Genomic DNA, 16,132 nt, shown 5'->3' with positions numbered 1-16,132 from the left:
ACGATGCAGGTGTGATTTTCTCCGTGGCAAGCGCTTATTTGTCCACATTACTTCCTTCACGTTTATATTATTCCCTACAAACAACGTGCCCTATACTTTCCTTGACATTCCTTTCTATTAGTTCTAACTATAGGCATTGCGCGTGGTTTCCAAGGCTTCTTACGCATTACTGCTAGAAGGGCAGTTGTACTCACTGGTGTCCCCCTTTCGGGGTATCTGAAGCGTGAAGCGCAGGCTGAGGGCCCCGAGTAGATCATCGAGGGGCACGAGGGAGCGAAGGATGGCACGTGCCCGGATGCTCTCGTTCTTGCCCTGGGCGATAGTCGCCGCCTCCGGTGCACATCGACCGAGTAGGTCGACCAGGGTGCAGTAGAAGTTGAGGATGGCCGCACCCATGTCGATGTCATCCTCGCCAGGTTCCTCCAGCTGCACGCCCTGCCGTGGGTTAAAAAAAAAGCATTTAACGATTTAGAGTACTTGGCACCTGCTATGGGAGAGCATAGAATCATCCCAGATCGTATGGCTAGGTGCAAGAAAACCGGCATGGTTTTTCTGTGTTTAGAAAAAGTGTTTAACGATTTAGAGAAGTTACTCTACTGACGGAGGGCGTATTTAGAAAAAGTTGTCAACGATTTAAAGTACGACGTGCTCTACTAAGGGAGAGTGTAAAGCTGTCCCGTGGGCCTCGCACATTGTCAGGCCCGCAATCCTGACTTACAGCAAGGTTTACTATGTGTCTTTTACCGTTAGTGGTTCAATGTGTTTAGAAAAAGTGGTGAACGACTTAGAGTTCTAGGTGCTCTAGTATGGGAGAGCATAAAACCGTCCCATAGGCCTCTTATATACTTTTGAACGACTTTGGCATATTCACAAAATGAACCAAAAATGAGGCGAGTGTGCATTGAATCATGAATCCTAACCTTCTATTTTGTTCTGGGAAAGAGACTTTCATTTTGAATTTATTTACTTTTTTTATTTTTTATTTATTTATTTATTGGCCCTCAAGCATTTTGGCATTACAGGTGGGAGTGGGTTACAGGGGAAAAAGAAACAGCCGTGACACAATTCATAATTAGTACAATGTTCACTAATTATACAATAAAATGTTAGCTGACTATGACGAATATCGCACTTAACGGGAACCTAAATAATTAAGAAATGCGTAAATTTTGTTGTTTATACAGTATAAGCTCAGTAGGTGAAGTACAGTGATGTATGAAAAACTGCAGGTTCACTTGAATTGTGATTATGAGATTGACACGAGCAGCATTATTAGTACGCCATTAAAATTGTTGAGGTGACATTACTTCGCACAAACGCTTATTACTGTTCAATGTTATGTAATTCTTTCCAAAAATTCTCATTGTTAGTAACCCTGACAATATCAGCCGGGAGGTCATTCCAGTCATGTGATGTACGAGGTATAAATGATTTTGAAAAACATGTGGTGTTACACGCACAAATTTAACTTTGTGTTGATGATCAATGCAGAGAGATAAGTAATAAGGTCGTGACATAAATTCTGGGTGTAATGTAGGATGGTAATACAGCTTTTGAAAAAATAATAGCCTTTTATAAAGTTATTAGCTTTCATTGAACGGCAAGATATTTCGTGGGCTTTTCCGGAGCTGTGACCTTTTGTTTTGTTTGTTCTGGTTAACAGTCTTTGCTAGCCTTTTCATTGTTTATAGATGTTGCGGTTCCTACATCTGCTGTAGATGCCGGACGGTGGTTTATAGGTGGAGGGACGACTTGTTGTCAGGTGCTTCGAGCTTTAATATTCAGGTTATCTATATTTTAAGCGATATTCATTGCATGTCCTGCTTTGATGAAATAACATCACAGTGCCGGATAACGAGAACATAGCAAAAAGAGCTGGCAACGCGATCGCTCACTTCAACCTGAATTTATTTTAAAGTTGTTAAAAAAACAACAGTAAAAGAAAAAGCACGTTAGCTGGTCCACAGGTCTGCACTTCCGCAAATGTCCCTTCTCCGCTCTCTTTGTGGTATATCTAATTCCAGATCAGCGCTCGTATTATCTGCTGCTTTTTTTTTCTTCTGCCTTCGTTTCCTGGTGCTTTGAGTTTATCCCATAATGTCTTACAAGCTCGCCCAAGCTAGGCTGGTTCTAAATATTGAATTGCGTAGACGCCATAGATATGGTTGGTGAAAACATGAACATGGCGAAACGTACGGCTCCACTGCTTTTGTTCTTTTAGAACCAAGCTCTCGACCAAAACCGAAGACTTGAATAAAATATAAATATGGTAAAACCCGCAGTTCTTGTGAATAATAATAATAATAATAACAACAACAACAACAATAATAATAATAATAATAATAATAATAATAATAATAATAATAATAATAATAATAATAATAATAATAATATAATGATAATGATAATAAAGCATTATTATTATTATTATTATTATTATTATTATTATTATTATTATTATTATTATTATTATTATTATTATCGTGGTACAACAATGTGCAGCTTTGAAATATTCTGAATGTCATCTCAGTAAAGGATACTTCTGAGCTTTGGATTGTTCCTCCTGGTAATTGATGTTTAACAGTTTCTCATGATGTAAACGACTGGGTTGCAGGTGCGTAGGCAGAAATTCTTTCTTTGGGAGGGTGGGGGGCGAACTATTTTGGTCTTTGCTGGCATAGTTGGTTTACATTTATATACAAGTCACAAAATTATGGCTGTTTTTGCGCGAAGAAATAACGAGATGATGGGTGAAGAGGAGCGCAATATTTCGACTGTTTAGTCCTTATATACTGCAACAAAATATATAAATATATAGGCACACGCGCTAACCTGTTGTTGTTGCTGCAGGCGTTCGGCAGCAATACGCTCCGACATGCGCACAGCCTCGCGAATGGCGTCTAACAGGCCTGGACCTTCGCCGCGAAGGGCAGGACCCAGGCATTCCGGCCGTCGAATCAGAAGACGAATCACAAGGTTTGCGTTCTCTTCTACAGTCTCACCTGCAGTTCAAATATGACGACATAAATTGACTCAAGTCTTTTTTGAGACAAACGATGCTCAAATATAATCACTTTTCATGCACTAAACAGTTTGTTACACTACAACAAGCACAAGCTAAGTGGTGTGTGAATGGGCGGAGGGCAATGAAATATTCAGCTCTTACGAAAACTTGCAAAAAAATTTTTGATGTAGCAGGAAAGGCTACAAGTAATGAAACGAACAAGGAAGGCGTTCAGATAGAACCGCAAATTGAACTAGCAGGACATTTGTTTTGCTGTACTTTTTCACTTAGAAAATGAAATACCCCGTTGTTTTGAGGATTTAGTTCTTACCTTTAGACGCTAAATAGTCGTATTTTTGTATCTCCTTTACGTACACCTTCAAGGGTCCGCCAGTATCCCTTATGAAATGATCGGTGCAGAAAGACCGTCTTTTTCAATTGTATGCAATGCATGAAACGTGAATTTAGGAATAATGAAACAGCCTACAAACTCATGCACGTTACCCTACAACATAAATGGTGCAAAAATCAGGTTCTTCGGCTTACTAATGATCACCATATAGCAATAAAAAACCCATACCATTGACCCATACACAGAAGCGCAGGAAGTCCAGGTATCTCTCTCCTTCCACCGGGTCCCATCCGACGTCTGGGTATCCGCGATCCACAAGCTCCAAGTTAGACTGGAGGCCACACCGAGACATGTAGGCAGCTATCTTCTCCAAGTTGTGTTCCCTCAGAGCCAGCGCCAACTCCGAGTTTTCCATCAGGGAACTGTACGCCACGTCCAGCGGTGTTGATCCACGAAGTGATGGTCGTGCTGCAACCGAGTAAATGCGTCCTTCATAAGCAACAACACTATCGCTTTAATGCTTCCCAGAGCATTGTTCGACAACTGCCCAGAACCACTTACAGAACAGAGTCTGCGTTTTTTTCTGAAGAGTTAGCACTGAATAACTTTCATGAAGAAAACTTTGCATCGATCACAAAGTAACTACGCAACGTTATCGTTGCTCTCATACGTTATGTCATCCTGTGTTCTTTTCTAGTAAAAATATAAATAAAGTAATGCAATAGAACACAAATTGAGCTCTTCTCATTACCAAGTCTTAAGATAACGCACTGTAAATCGATAGGTACGTGCTCAGTACAATCTTACCCTGTTCCCCACACCTGTGAGCGTACAAAGGCTGGAAAATCTGGTTTAAGGGTACAAAGAAGTAGGCTGTCATGATTCAGCTTGGCTTTAGATATTTTAATAATAATATAGGTCTGCGTTCAATGACAACTGGAAGCTGAGACACAAGCAACATGACCCTTACAAATAGTGATTATATTGGGCATTTATTTAAAAAAAATTTACAGCATATCTACGAAGTGAATGAGGTTGAGTGGGACGAAGCGTCCATCAGTTCATCCATGCTTCCGTCCGTCCGTGCGTCTGTCTGTTCGTGCGTCCATACCATCCATGCATCCGTCCGTTCGTCCGTCCATGCATCTGTCCATCTGTCCGTGCGTCAAACAGACCAATAGACGACAGATGGACGTGGTCAGCAGATTATTCACGGTTTGCTGGTAAAACCTTCCGAAACTTCGCCCCACTCATCATTCATTCTGGGGATATGATGTGAGGTGGTTACTACATACATGCATACATCAGGTGACGACCAACTTACGCCCTTAAGAGCTTCGCCCCTGCACCACTCGGTGGAGGCACGCAGTAATGTTGCGAAATTAGCATTTGTTTCAGGTAATTTTGTTAATATTACCCGTAGAACCCAACCGGTCAAACACATTTGGGAGCCTACGTGAGCGAGACAAATAGGGCTGAAAGGTTCGCTCGCCGATGTTTATAAAACCATGCATTTTGCCAATTAACTGGTCTTACTACGCCCAATGACTTTGATTGCACCATGCAGCGTAGGCATTGCGTATCACATTTCTTGTGCACTGAAATTCCATTTCCAACGCAAAGCTTGCCCACTGAAGTGCGTCGTCTTTAATATCTACGAATACTACATTATACACCGTCATGACGTCATAACTGTGCAGTACGTGTAATCTACTTGTATTATTGTTATATGTCAGCACCCAATGACATTCATTTCCCTGAATACGTGGGAACGAATCAAGAACAAGGAAAAAATTAGGTGATATCATGTGGCATCCACACACATAATGTATGTTTCGTCAACTCACACAGCAGGATGTTGCTGTTCTCGAGCAGGAAGTCGAGATGGTCGAACATGGCCTTCTGGTTCTGGCGACTTGTGCGGCAGAAGTAGCACAAAAAGCGACAGCAGGACACCACCATCTCGTGAGATGTGTCCTGGAAAAAGCAAATGCATCGTTATTGTGGAACAGCAGTTTATCTGTAATAATAACAATATCTGGGGTTTCACGTTCCAAAACGACGTTATGATTATGAGAGATACCCTGGTGGAGGGCCCCGAAAATTTCGAATATCTCGCGTTCTTTATTGTGCACTGACAACACAGAATGCACGGGCCTCTTACATTTCACCTGCATAGAAATGCGACCACCGCAGCTGGGATTGAAACCGCGACTTTGGGGTCACTAGCAGAATACTGAGCACTGATCAGCAGCTAAGCACTGATCCACCGTGGCTGACGAAAGTTTATTGGTGCCCAGAATGAGAGCTATCAAACGAACTTGTTAAAAGGGTCACGTGCTTAAATGCAAAGTACGTAACTACTTATTTAACTCAGTGTAAAAAGCTGAATTAATGAAAGTTAAATTAGAGGTCAGTAATTAGTTAATTAGCAAGCCCAACGTTCCTAATGGGTGAAAACATTCGGCAATAATGAAATGTAATTAGGAAATATTCATTATATAGCATTGAATATGATGAGTACTCGAGCGACCAAGGGCCCACGCTTCTACCGGAGGTGCCACTGCCAGCTTTGAAGGCTATTTCTGGCGCTGGAGTTAGGACATCCTCGCAACGTCTGCAACAGGCTGAGGTTCGACTGTACTTAGTCTAAGCCAAGGAAAGACGTAGCATTCCCCACGACGACATGTCAAGCCCCTAAGATGAACCATCTTCACCGTCCCTTGTGCTTCACACGGCTAGTGTAGTTAGGGTGGCTTCTTGGGCAAGTCGGTATAGTCTACAATGTCTTGGTGAGAATCTAAGGCTCGAGTAACCTTCGCCCTTTTTTCTTCCGTATACAATTCTACTGATACTTTCCTTTCAAGTGCATTTTACCTTGTCAGCCGCTGCAGCTTCGGGAGCAGACGGCGAGGCAGGCGAAGACGCAGCAGCGGGAGCCTGTCCTGAAGACTGGGTTTGGGCCCGCTTTCCGAGGGTGTTGATCATGACGTCCATGACGTTTTCGTTCACACGCAACACACGGATGAGGTCGGGATGTTGGAAGAAGATCCGGTTGTTCACCAGAGCCCTGTGAACAATAGGTGTCACTGGTATACATACAGGAATAGCAGCAGATGCATTTACTCACAATGAGTCTTTTTATACTCGATGTGATTATGAAAATATGCCGTCATACATAAGCGGTATGCCAGTGCCATTGCTTTATTATTCGTAAACATTTTGTTTTAAAGTGGCTAACCTCATTTTGTAATCATCGTTGCGTCGAAGCTTTTGCGTCTAAATGTACATGTTTATCATCAGCCCAGGTTTCAAATGGTAGTGTGTTGCTGCAATGAATGCCGTCGGACACTTTGCGCTTGCGCTCATCTCTCATTTGCCTAGCGAATCTATATAATATTTTGACTTTGTCCTCCGCTATGCCTTACTTCTTCGACATACAACTTTTTCGGTGCCGAATATCAAGTTTTATGGGAGAAATCAATAGCATTACTATATAGAGTTCTTCTGAGAATTTCTGCCGGACAAACGCATCTACACTATACTAAACCCAAGAGTCATTTGACTCTTTTGTGAGAGTGCTGTCTCGCCACGTATAAGACTCACTTTAAAACTTTAAAAGGGCACGCTAACTCTCTTTGTGGTTACTTTACTCCCTATGGAGACAGTGTAATGACAGGAGAGTATAATGAAAATTTACTTTCTTTAGAAAGTTTAGTGGTCAACATACACTCTTAGGAGAGTATAATGACCCTTAAGAGAGCTAACGTGCTTCTTAAAGGAAGTTGCATACGTGGCAGGTAACCTTTTTCAGAAAGCAGTCAGGCATACACTTTGTTTTCTTAATGCGTATATCATCAGTACGTTACAGAAAAAGCTTTTTGCGTTGAACTTCAGCAGTCAGCAATACACTTTGTTTTCTCAATGTGTTTATCATCAGTACGTTACAGAAAAAGCTTTTTGCGTTGAACTTCTGCGAGTGTAGAGCACCAACAAGTGTCCTGTAGCCTGCCCTGTTCATATATACATATAGCTTTGAGGATGCCTGACATCATATTTCAGATGAAAAACTTTATACCAAATACAATGCTGCACAAACATGCATGTGCTATAAAAAAAAGGTTGTACACAAACATACCAGAGGCTTTTCCGCATGATTTCCTCCTCGAGGGGTGACATCTGGACGGGCAGTAAGGCACGCACTTTCCCCAGATGACTGAGCACACTGATGATGTCAGACTGACTGCGGTGGCTGATGACGTACGTGTTATTAAGGGCGTTCATCAACTCCCCGACTGAGTTGTAAATGCGCAGCAGCAGGCCGAACATCTGGCGCACCACTTCACGGTCCTCGATTTCCGACTGTTTGGCCCATTTGACCACCACCTGAACTACCTTGCGTGTGAAGATCTCTGCGCACAAAATGAAAACATAATGAGCGTATTTTTTAGTAAACAGCCTCTGCAGGTAGCGGCGTAACTAGTTGGTGGCACACCGTTTCCCCCTTCAAGCCGAGACTTTTTCGTAATGGTATACAAAGCGAAAACAACCTTTTTATGGGGATCCCCCCCCAAAATCAAGGAAGTGCTCCTACCCCTCCCCACCCCTCCGGCAAGAATATTTCTGCATGCGCCCTTCCCTCAGGGTCACCTGTCCGGCCGCGCCCTGTAAAGTCTTGCATGTACCAGGCTTCTATACTTTATACTAATCTCCACTGGGTTATTTTTTTTACCTTACACCGATCCCCTTGCGCAATACTCTCTTTTGCCACCACAATGTCATGCGTCATCCACACACATTGAAATAAATGATTCACATATGTCGCTACACTCCAACACAACATGCGCATTTACTCCCACGAGAAGTTAAAGAAAACACGCTTATTTGAAAAGTCGGCTTAGCAGGAGCTACTCCAACTTTTAACCAGTCGAGGTTTCGGTCACCTTGTAATTGTGCAGAGATTCCGAAAATTGTTAAAAAGAGTTTATGAAGGCTGCGATAAATTGGCGAAAGTTTATGGTGCATAGACACTTCATTCGTGGAAATACTCGGTTTTTTAAACTTATGAGAAGCGGCCACTGCTTCTTGATGAATAATTTTGGCTAATTGCATCAGTCTTCTTCAGTTTTAATGTATAATAATAATAATAATAATAATAATAATAATAATAATAATAATAATAATAATAATAATAATAATAATAATAATAATAGGATGTGGGCTGGTACGTATCGAAACCAGGATATATTTATGAGAGACGCCGTAGTGGAGAGCTGGTGAAATTTTGATCATTTGGTGTTCTTTAACGTGCAGTCCTGTCGCACAGTACTCGGGCCTCTCTATCGAAATGCGACACCCGTGGCCGGGATATAACCCGCGACCTCTGTGTTTGTAGCCGAGCAGCCTATACTGCTCATCTAGCATGGCGTAGGGCTCTTGAGTTTTCGACGGCGACAATTATGAAGGTGGAATAGCCGGTGCCACGCATTGCTTCCACCCTCTAATAATGTACGTTTAATTAACAAAGTAATGAAACTCACCTTCAGGAAGAGTAATGTGTTCTTCCTGTTCTCCAGTGGGCTCTTCCGACGACTTCACCAAGTTCACTAGCGACATGAACTTTTGTCGCAATGTACTCGTGCTCTCCGACTCGGCGTCGGTCGCCTCCTCCTCGCCGGCGCAGGCCACCTTGAGACGTTGTACCAGATCTTCGTGCATCGAACTCAGGGCCTCCCGGAGACCTTCCCCACAAGGGCACTGGTCACTGTTCTCCTCGTCCAGGTTCTTGAATCCGAGGATGGCGCGCATCTAAAGACATTGGACGAGCAACAAGAAAAAATAAGGAATAATTCAAGCAGTAGCAGAGGCAGATCTTCTTAGGTGGGGGGGGGGGGGGCTTCTTTAGTTTGGGGCGGGGCGCAGTATCTCGGAATAATCATTTTTTTGTTTTGCTCTGCCTGCCATGGCGAAGAAAAAATTAAGATTTTAGGGGGGGGGGGGTGGCACGGGCCCAATGTGCTACGCCCTGGCTATACGCTACTGAGGACGATCGAACTTCAAATCAACTCAGTCGGCTTGAATTCATTTACAACACTATAAACACTGTTGCAGGAGAGCAGTGGCCCCGCCATGGTGGTCTAGTGGTTAAGGTACTTGGCTGCTGACCCGCAGGTGGCGGGATCAAATCCCGGCTGTGGCGGCTGCATTTCCGATGGAGGCGGAAATGTTGTAGGCCCGTGTGCTCAGATTTGGGTGCACGTTAAAGAACCCCAGGTGGTCTAAATTTCCGGAGCCCTCCACTACGGCGTCTCTCATAATCATATGATGGTTTTGGGACGTTAAAACTCACAAATCAATCAATCAATCAATCAGGAGAGCAGTGCAAGAAGTTGCTAGCTTGTTTGAGAAAGACGCAGCCACACTACCAATGCGTCAGCATACAGGTGGATGTAAAAATATTTAGGTGAAAGACATGCTGAATGGCACGTGGGTCACGCGCACACGTCAAGCATGCTTGCGCACGTCTTGCATCGCACGTAGTTTATAAAAATAAACTCATTGACTAACACAAGCCCATAAATAGTTTTCGTTTATCTAACACTACTGATCATGAACTGGGACTAATCACTGCTGGTAGTAAAAGTAACCGCGACAGGCGATAGGTTTTGTGCGAGTGATTACGGTATACAGGTACTGAAAGGATCCATGTATGGTTCTTGAAGGTACACGTCGGCATTCACTGTTTTCGCGAAGGAACAGCTGTGGTGGCTACGCTAAAACACACTTTCAATCATGACGCAGTTGTTGCTGTGTATTAGCCGTACAGTTGTTATGTTTTTGTTTTGCTCAACAGATATTGGTTCAGCCCAGTTCATTTTATTTCCTTAAAGGACAATAGTCAGGCGGTGTTATATAAGGGGTGGGATTACAAGTGAAAGCTTCACACTGACGATTCAATTAACGTTGCAGATGATGAGTGACGCGTTCTCGGAAAGTAGATGAGGAGGCAAAGTTGACAATTTGATAGGACGGGCAAATTATTTGTTGATTACTTGATTACATGTTTCTTGGATAGTGTTAGTCGATTACTTCAAACAATTACTTGCTGCGCACGCTGACTAAACTACCGATGAATAAAACCTCTCGAGAAACTTTTATTGCTTCTGTTACCATGTCTTCGTCGGTACAGGATTGAACCATCATCGGGGCCGCTTCACTAGTATAATGCATGGAGTAATAATTTTAGTCGTGCGTACAAGTTCCGGAGAGAACTAGCACAAGCGTCATCGCGCACCCACTATGGACTTGTCGAAGTTGTGGATCGTAAGCCATGCACGCACTGAATGGCACGGACATAATTGCGCCTATAGGAACGACCGTGGTAATGGCGGAGACATCCCTTCATATTACTTTGCTCTCGTTCTCCCAACTAGTTAGTTTTCTTTTGGAAAGAGAACTGGAAAACGATACGGCTCAAGAACAAGAAAGGCGCATATCTCAAGGTAACGTATTTAAGACCCAACGTCTCATTCTCCATAAACTAAACGCAGACGCTTTATGTGCGCACATCACTAAATACCATATATATATATATATATATATATATATATATATATATATATATATATATATATATATATATATATATATATGACACACAATCGTGCAATACTCTGTGTAACTACAAAAGCTCTTCAGAGTGACGCTTGCTTCAACAATAGTATCTATTTCTTTCAAGCACCGCTCATTCATGGCGTGGGAAGCTTGCCAGCTGAGCGTCGCCAGCTGGGTCTTAGAATACAGCATGCGTCACGACAAATGCGTAGGCGTTTTTAACATAGGAGGCAGTACGTTTGACGTATACATTGCTTCAAAATAAAAAGCTAGGAGCATGTATGTATGTATGTATGTATGTATGTATGTATGTATGTATGTATGTATGTATGTATGTATGTATGTATGTATGTAGTATGTATGTATGTATGTATGTATGTATGTATGTATGTATGTATGTATGTATGTATGTATGTATGTATGTGTATGTATATATGTTTGTGTGTATGTATGTGTGCGTATGTATGTACGTACGTGCGTATGTATGTATGTATGTATGTATGTATGTATGTATGTATGTATGTATGTATGTATGTATGTATGTATGTATGTATGTTTGTGTGTATGTATGTGTGTGTTTATGTATGTATGTATGTATGTATGTATGTATGTATGTATGTATGTATGTATGTATGTATGTATGTATGTATGTGTATGTATGTATGTATTATGAACGCGCGAGCTCTACGACAGCGATATTTTAAACCTTTTCCTTTCAGCCAAGAAAGTGCGAACGCACGTTAGCTAAACGATTATGTGGGTGTTTGAAACAGCTTATTGTTTTCATTTCACTGCGGCCGCACACTGCCCCTCACATTTAGTGCAAGTGTATTTTGTCTGTTTAAGGCACGTCGCCATCTGTAAGACACGGTTCAAGCGCCTGTTTGGTGCCAGAAGAGTATCAAACGACACATAGCTACTAGTGGACGCTGGCTCCTGTAGCCATTACACCGTGCTCCTAGCAATAGTCGAGATGCTCTGCCGACCCCTCTTTTTTTTTTCTTTGTTCAACATAGAAGTACGTACAAGAGGACAAGTGAGGCTATGAACCCCGCCCCCTCATAATGTGATGGAAAGAGCGACAGTGCTTCTTTGCACATTTACATTGTTGGGCGTTTGACACCATTATTTTGGTGCGCTGAGTTGTGGCTACGGGTGGCTTTTGACAATAATGGCGAACCAGGAACCACTACGTTGCTTTCAAAGAGCTGTGTCCTTCCCGCCTTTACTGCTGTAAAGCAGAGCAATAGCTTCATCGCTTAACTTCCATATTTGCATCAGCGGCGAGGCTTCTTTTCTCTCTGATTCTACCAACGAGTACAAGAAGAAAAGGGCGGCGAAAGGGGATGCCGTCCCCCCCCCCCTCGCTTTCCTTTAACCGCTTCACCAACCCAAGCGTCTTCTGGTGCCTAAACACACACACACACGCACAAAAAACACACACACTCACGCACGCTTACGCGCACACACGCACGTACACACAGACACATACACAAAACAGACACTGATTAAAGGAAAAAAAAACCCTGGCACAAGTGACGAGTTGCCATAGGAGCGAGACTGTGACACGCGGCGCTTGCTTTTTCCCAAGAGCACGACAAACGCATTCTATTTTTCAAAACACGTGTGGCCGGCGAAGACACTCAAGCAAGCAGCTTTTTCTGGGGGACTGTGATATATAGAAGTGGTAGCTCGGAACTTCAGAAAAAACAAGAACAAAAAAACAATATCGTGTGCATAGAAACATCTGGCGATAAGCAATAAACAATCGTTTCTTTGAGATGTGGGCTTTCGCATGGGCCGACAGCAAGACCGGTCATTCACCACTCTGCCGGAAAACCCTGCTTTGCGTAATGTCATGTGCTTCGGAATATCGCTATCGGTGCGCACGTGAACAACAGCGCCGCATGTAGAAGTTTGGAGGCTCCGGGAACCTTTCATTTGTCGTAATTTTTTTTTGTTGCTACTCTACATGCACTGAGCATTCTGCAATTTCTCGTCTTGGCTCACGGGTATGGCTCTCACCTGTTCCTTGGGCGTGCATCGGAATTCACGGGTCTTCTTTGCAGCCACCGAGGAAGGTAGGTCCGATTGCTTGATCTCAATGTACCGTCTCAATTGGTCCTGAAACACGTAAAACGTGCATATTTACACTTTTAGTCCCGCGTAAGCGTAAGCGGTATGTTGAGAAATAAAGTGCGCGTTACCGCAGATAAGCATCGTCTATCTATTATTTCATTTCGTCTCTTTTAAGAGGTTAGACGTCTGTCTTGAAGCGGTTTCGTGAGCAGTAGGAGTCGGAAAGTATAGAGAGCAGTGCGTCATCTACGTTCGACGCTGGTTTGAATTCTTTTATTAGCAGTAGGCTAAATGGTAATAATAAGCCACAAGTAACTGGAGGTACCATTGAAGAACAACTCTTACATTTTTTTATTACCGCCGAGGTTACCACGTGATGAAAGCGGTGCGCCACGCTGTTCGCATTTGTTTATATTCTCCTTTCACGTTGAGTTATCTCATTCTCTTCAGTCTGTGTCAATTCAGAGTCGAAAAGTTCACACAGTAGGACAATGTCACAAGACTTCTAGGCAAATGAAATCAGCAATTTTATTCCCCGTTAATCTCCACGTCTCTTGCATGTTTCTTCCCTTATCGTTATTATTGGCGCCACTCCAGTGTAGATACGTCAAATTGATTCTTTCCAAAGCAGCCTGGAGTGATTAAATGTTTTACTGTGCGGATTCACCTCTTTACAATCAAGGTTTTTTGTTCAGGCATCCCGTTTGAAATGAGACCGACATCTTCCTCGGCGAAAAACAGAACGGCAGTTCTCACCAGTAAAATCGAAGCTTTTCCTCTACAAACAGTCTAGGCAAGGAGCAATGAAGCATGGCCCTCTACATGCACTACAAATTGATATCACGATCATAAAGAACACCCTATTTCGAGCGTGTACTCCGCGAAAATTCCAGTACTCCTAATTATAAAAGCTCAGAAGCCCGGGACAACTTCAGCGCACAGGCGCACATATACCTGTACTTCGTGCTACAATCACAAGCTTACAAAAGGGAAGGGGTGGGGGTGGAGGGGGGCTCAAGGAAGACAAACTACGCAGTCCTCCAAGACTTCTACCTTAGTCACGTTGACTATACGGCACTTTCCTCAATTGAAGTGAATCTGAGCATAACAAACGCTGACTAAATGCACTATCGAAAGACCACTTGAATTACCACATTCCGTTAACACGGAGAAACACTTAGAGCTCGACCTTCACCCTTCGATTCACGAACTCATCCAAGCACACTTCGCTGCGCAGATCTAAGCTTTCATTATCTGATTCAGACAACAAGATTATTGATGAGGCAAGTGTAATGCTTACGCATGTGCCACTTGACCACCATCCCCTGTCCAGAGAAACTGAAAAATGTATTTCGGTATAACCCGGACCAAGAAACATCCATTCGATATATTTCGAGGCCAGGACAAATGTAAGAACAAAAATCATCCTTAAAGAAATCAATCCACACGAGGAGGGTTATTCATTTGTTTAGGAAGCCAAGCACGATAGAGAAGGTAGGTATGCAATCTTGGCTGTATAGACGTGCATTGAGCGCTGATTAGCGCAGTATCCTTTGCACAAAGGATGTTCACGTGGCGGAGGAGACTACGATAGCTTGGAACCTTCATGCTGTCAAGGACCCAACAAATGCTTTCTTTTAGTCACGTACGTTTTTGAGATAGCTTTGTAGTATACTCTTATATATAAACAAGCAGCTAGCACAGCCCACACATCTCACCGACTGCAAGTTTGCGACGTAGTCGTCAGAGAAGCAAACGATGGCTTCAACCCGGTGCCTGAGCTGCAGGTCACACAGGTGGTGAAGTATGTAGCACACTTGAAGCTTGACTCCCTCGGCAATCTGCATATCGATGAGGCCCAGCGGGACGCCTCCATTGCCCCCTCCACGGCCATCACTTCCGGTAACCGCTGCCGGGGCACCTATTCCCGCTGCAGAAGGCAAACTAATTATGAGCCATGCCTACCGAGTTCCCTGAAGGTCGGAAATATCACTTGCCCCGCAAAGATAACATTAATACGAGGGGAAATATACATTCCATATTGCTCGTACAAGACGTGGATCGGAAATCTGAGCAGTAAAAAATTCATTCGAAAAATCAATCTCAACAGCTCGTCACAACAAAGCACTTTCTCTGCATTAGTGATTAATGACCATAGAGTATATTTTAAGCAAGGGTAGCAGTATGAAGAAGGGGAGAGGAGAGGAAAACGACAGGGACTACACACCTTTACCGGGAAGAAACGTGCTAGGGTCGAGGAGGTAGAGGAGCCACTGCAAGTCATCGTCATTCATTAGTCCAACGAGCAGAAGCTTGTCCGCCAGCTTCAAAAGGGGCCTGTAGTAAAACGGTGTGAAATTATTTATAACCAAGAGATACTCCATACTCGCTCATTTTTCAAGTTCATTGCTTGTTCAGCTGTTCCCGCTGCAAATGTTTACATATACTGAAGGTTATTCTTGCATGTGCCTTATTGAACACGTGCTGTTCACACGAATGCATGGCTCCACCAGCGTGAATAGGGTTCGGCGTTAACTAGGCTTGTTCTATCTCCCTCAATTTCTGGTTTTAAGAAGGGACAAAGAGAATCAACCAGAAGTAAGAGAAGTAATGCTATGGCAAGGCCTTTTTACTGATTATGCAATGCAAGAGAACTTCACACATTAAACACTGCACAAAATAAATATTACTTGAAAGTAAACTCTACACGTGAAAACAAAAGAGTGCCTTCTTTAACATATTTTGAATTTGCTAATTGAGATACAGCATTTAACCTTCAGTCATGAAACTTCAAACTTTGCACAAAAATACTTTCAAACTTTGGAAAAAAGAGCTTTTGATGCACACATTTTGTGACTTTTAGGTCTAAACCTATATTACCTTTTTTGTTCATAGTGCCATCACATGCCGCGAAAGGCAATCTTGAACTTAGCAGTTACTGTTTGCTGTAGCTGCTTGAATAGTAATGCCGTGAGTACGGTAACAACGTGTTTGTGACCTGTCATTGTATAGCGTGTAGCTGCACATCCGTTCTGCAAAGTTGCAGCTAGAGTTAAATGGGCCACCAGTAAATTTTAGCTGCC

At 43.0% G+C, this 16,132-nt stretch overlaps 1 protein-coding gene across 1 annotated transcript in view; it reads right to left on the bottom strand.

Moving 5' to 3' along the window:
- The window catches only part of RyR (Ryanodine receptor), a 285,153-nt gene that overhangs the window by 98,669 nt on the left and 170,352 nt on the right, over nucleotides 1-16,132 (bottom strand). Inside the window, exons 49-58 of the mRNA XM_075871638.1 lie at nucleotides 15,277-15,386; nucleotides 14,768-14,979; nucleotides 12,996-13,094; nucleotides 8,897-9,164; nucleotides 7,495-7,768; nucleotides 6,234-6,426; nucleotides 5,204-5,333; nucleotides 3,585-3,824; nucleotides 2,833-3,002; nucleotides 195-435 (exon numbers count right to left, since the gene is read on the bottom strand). Of these exons, the coding sequence (XP_075727753.1) occupies nucleotides 195-435; nucleotides 2,833-3,002; nucleotides 3,585-3,824; nucleotides 5,204-5,333; nucleotides 6,234-6,426; nucleotides 7,495-7,768; nucleotides 8,897-9,164; nucleotides 12,996-13,094; nucleotides 14,768-14,979; nucleotides 15,277-15,386 (1,937 nt within the window). The remainder of the gene's footprint in view (nucleotides 1-194; nucleotides 436-2,832; nucleotides 3,003-3,584; nucleotides 3,825-5,203; nucleotides 5,334-6,233; nucleotides 6,427-7,494; nucleotides 7,769-8,896; nucleotides 9,165-12,995; nucleotides 13,095-14,767; nucleotides 14,980-15,276; nucleotides 15,387-16,132) is intronic.

Source organism: Rhipicephalus microplus, chromosome 8 (genome assembly GCF_043290135.1).
Source record: "Rhipicephalus microplus isolate Deutch F79 chromosome 8, USDA_Rmic, whole genome shotgun sequence".
Lineage (NCBI taxonomy): Eukaryota > Metazoa > Arthropoda > Arachnida > Ixodida > Ixodidae > Rhipicephalus > Rhipicephalus microplus.
This window is presented reverse-complemented; position numbering and strand designations above follow the sequence as displayed.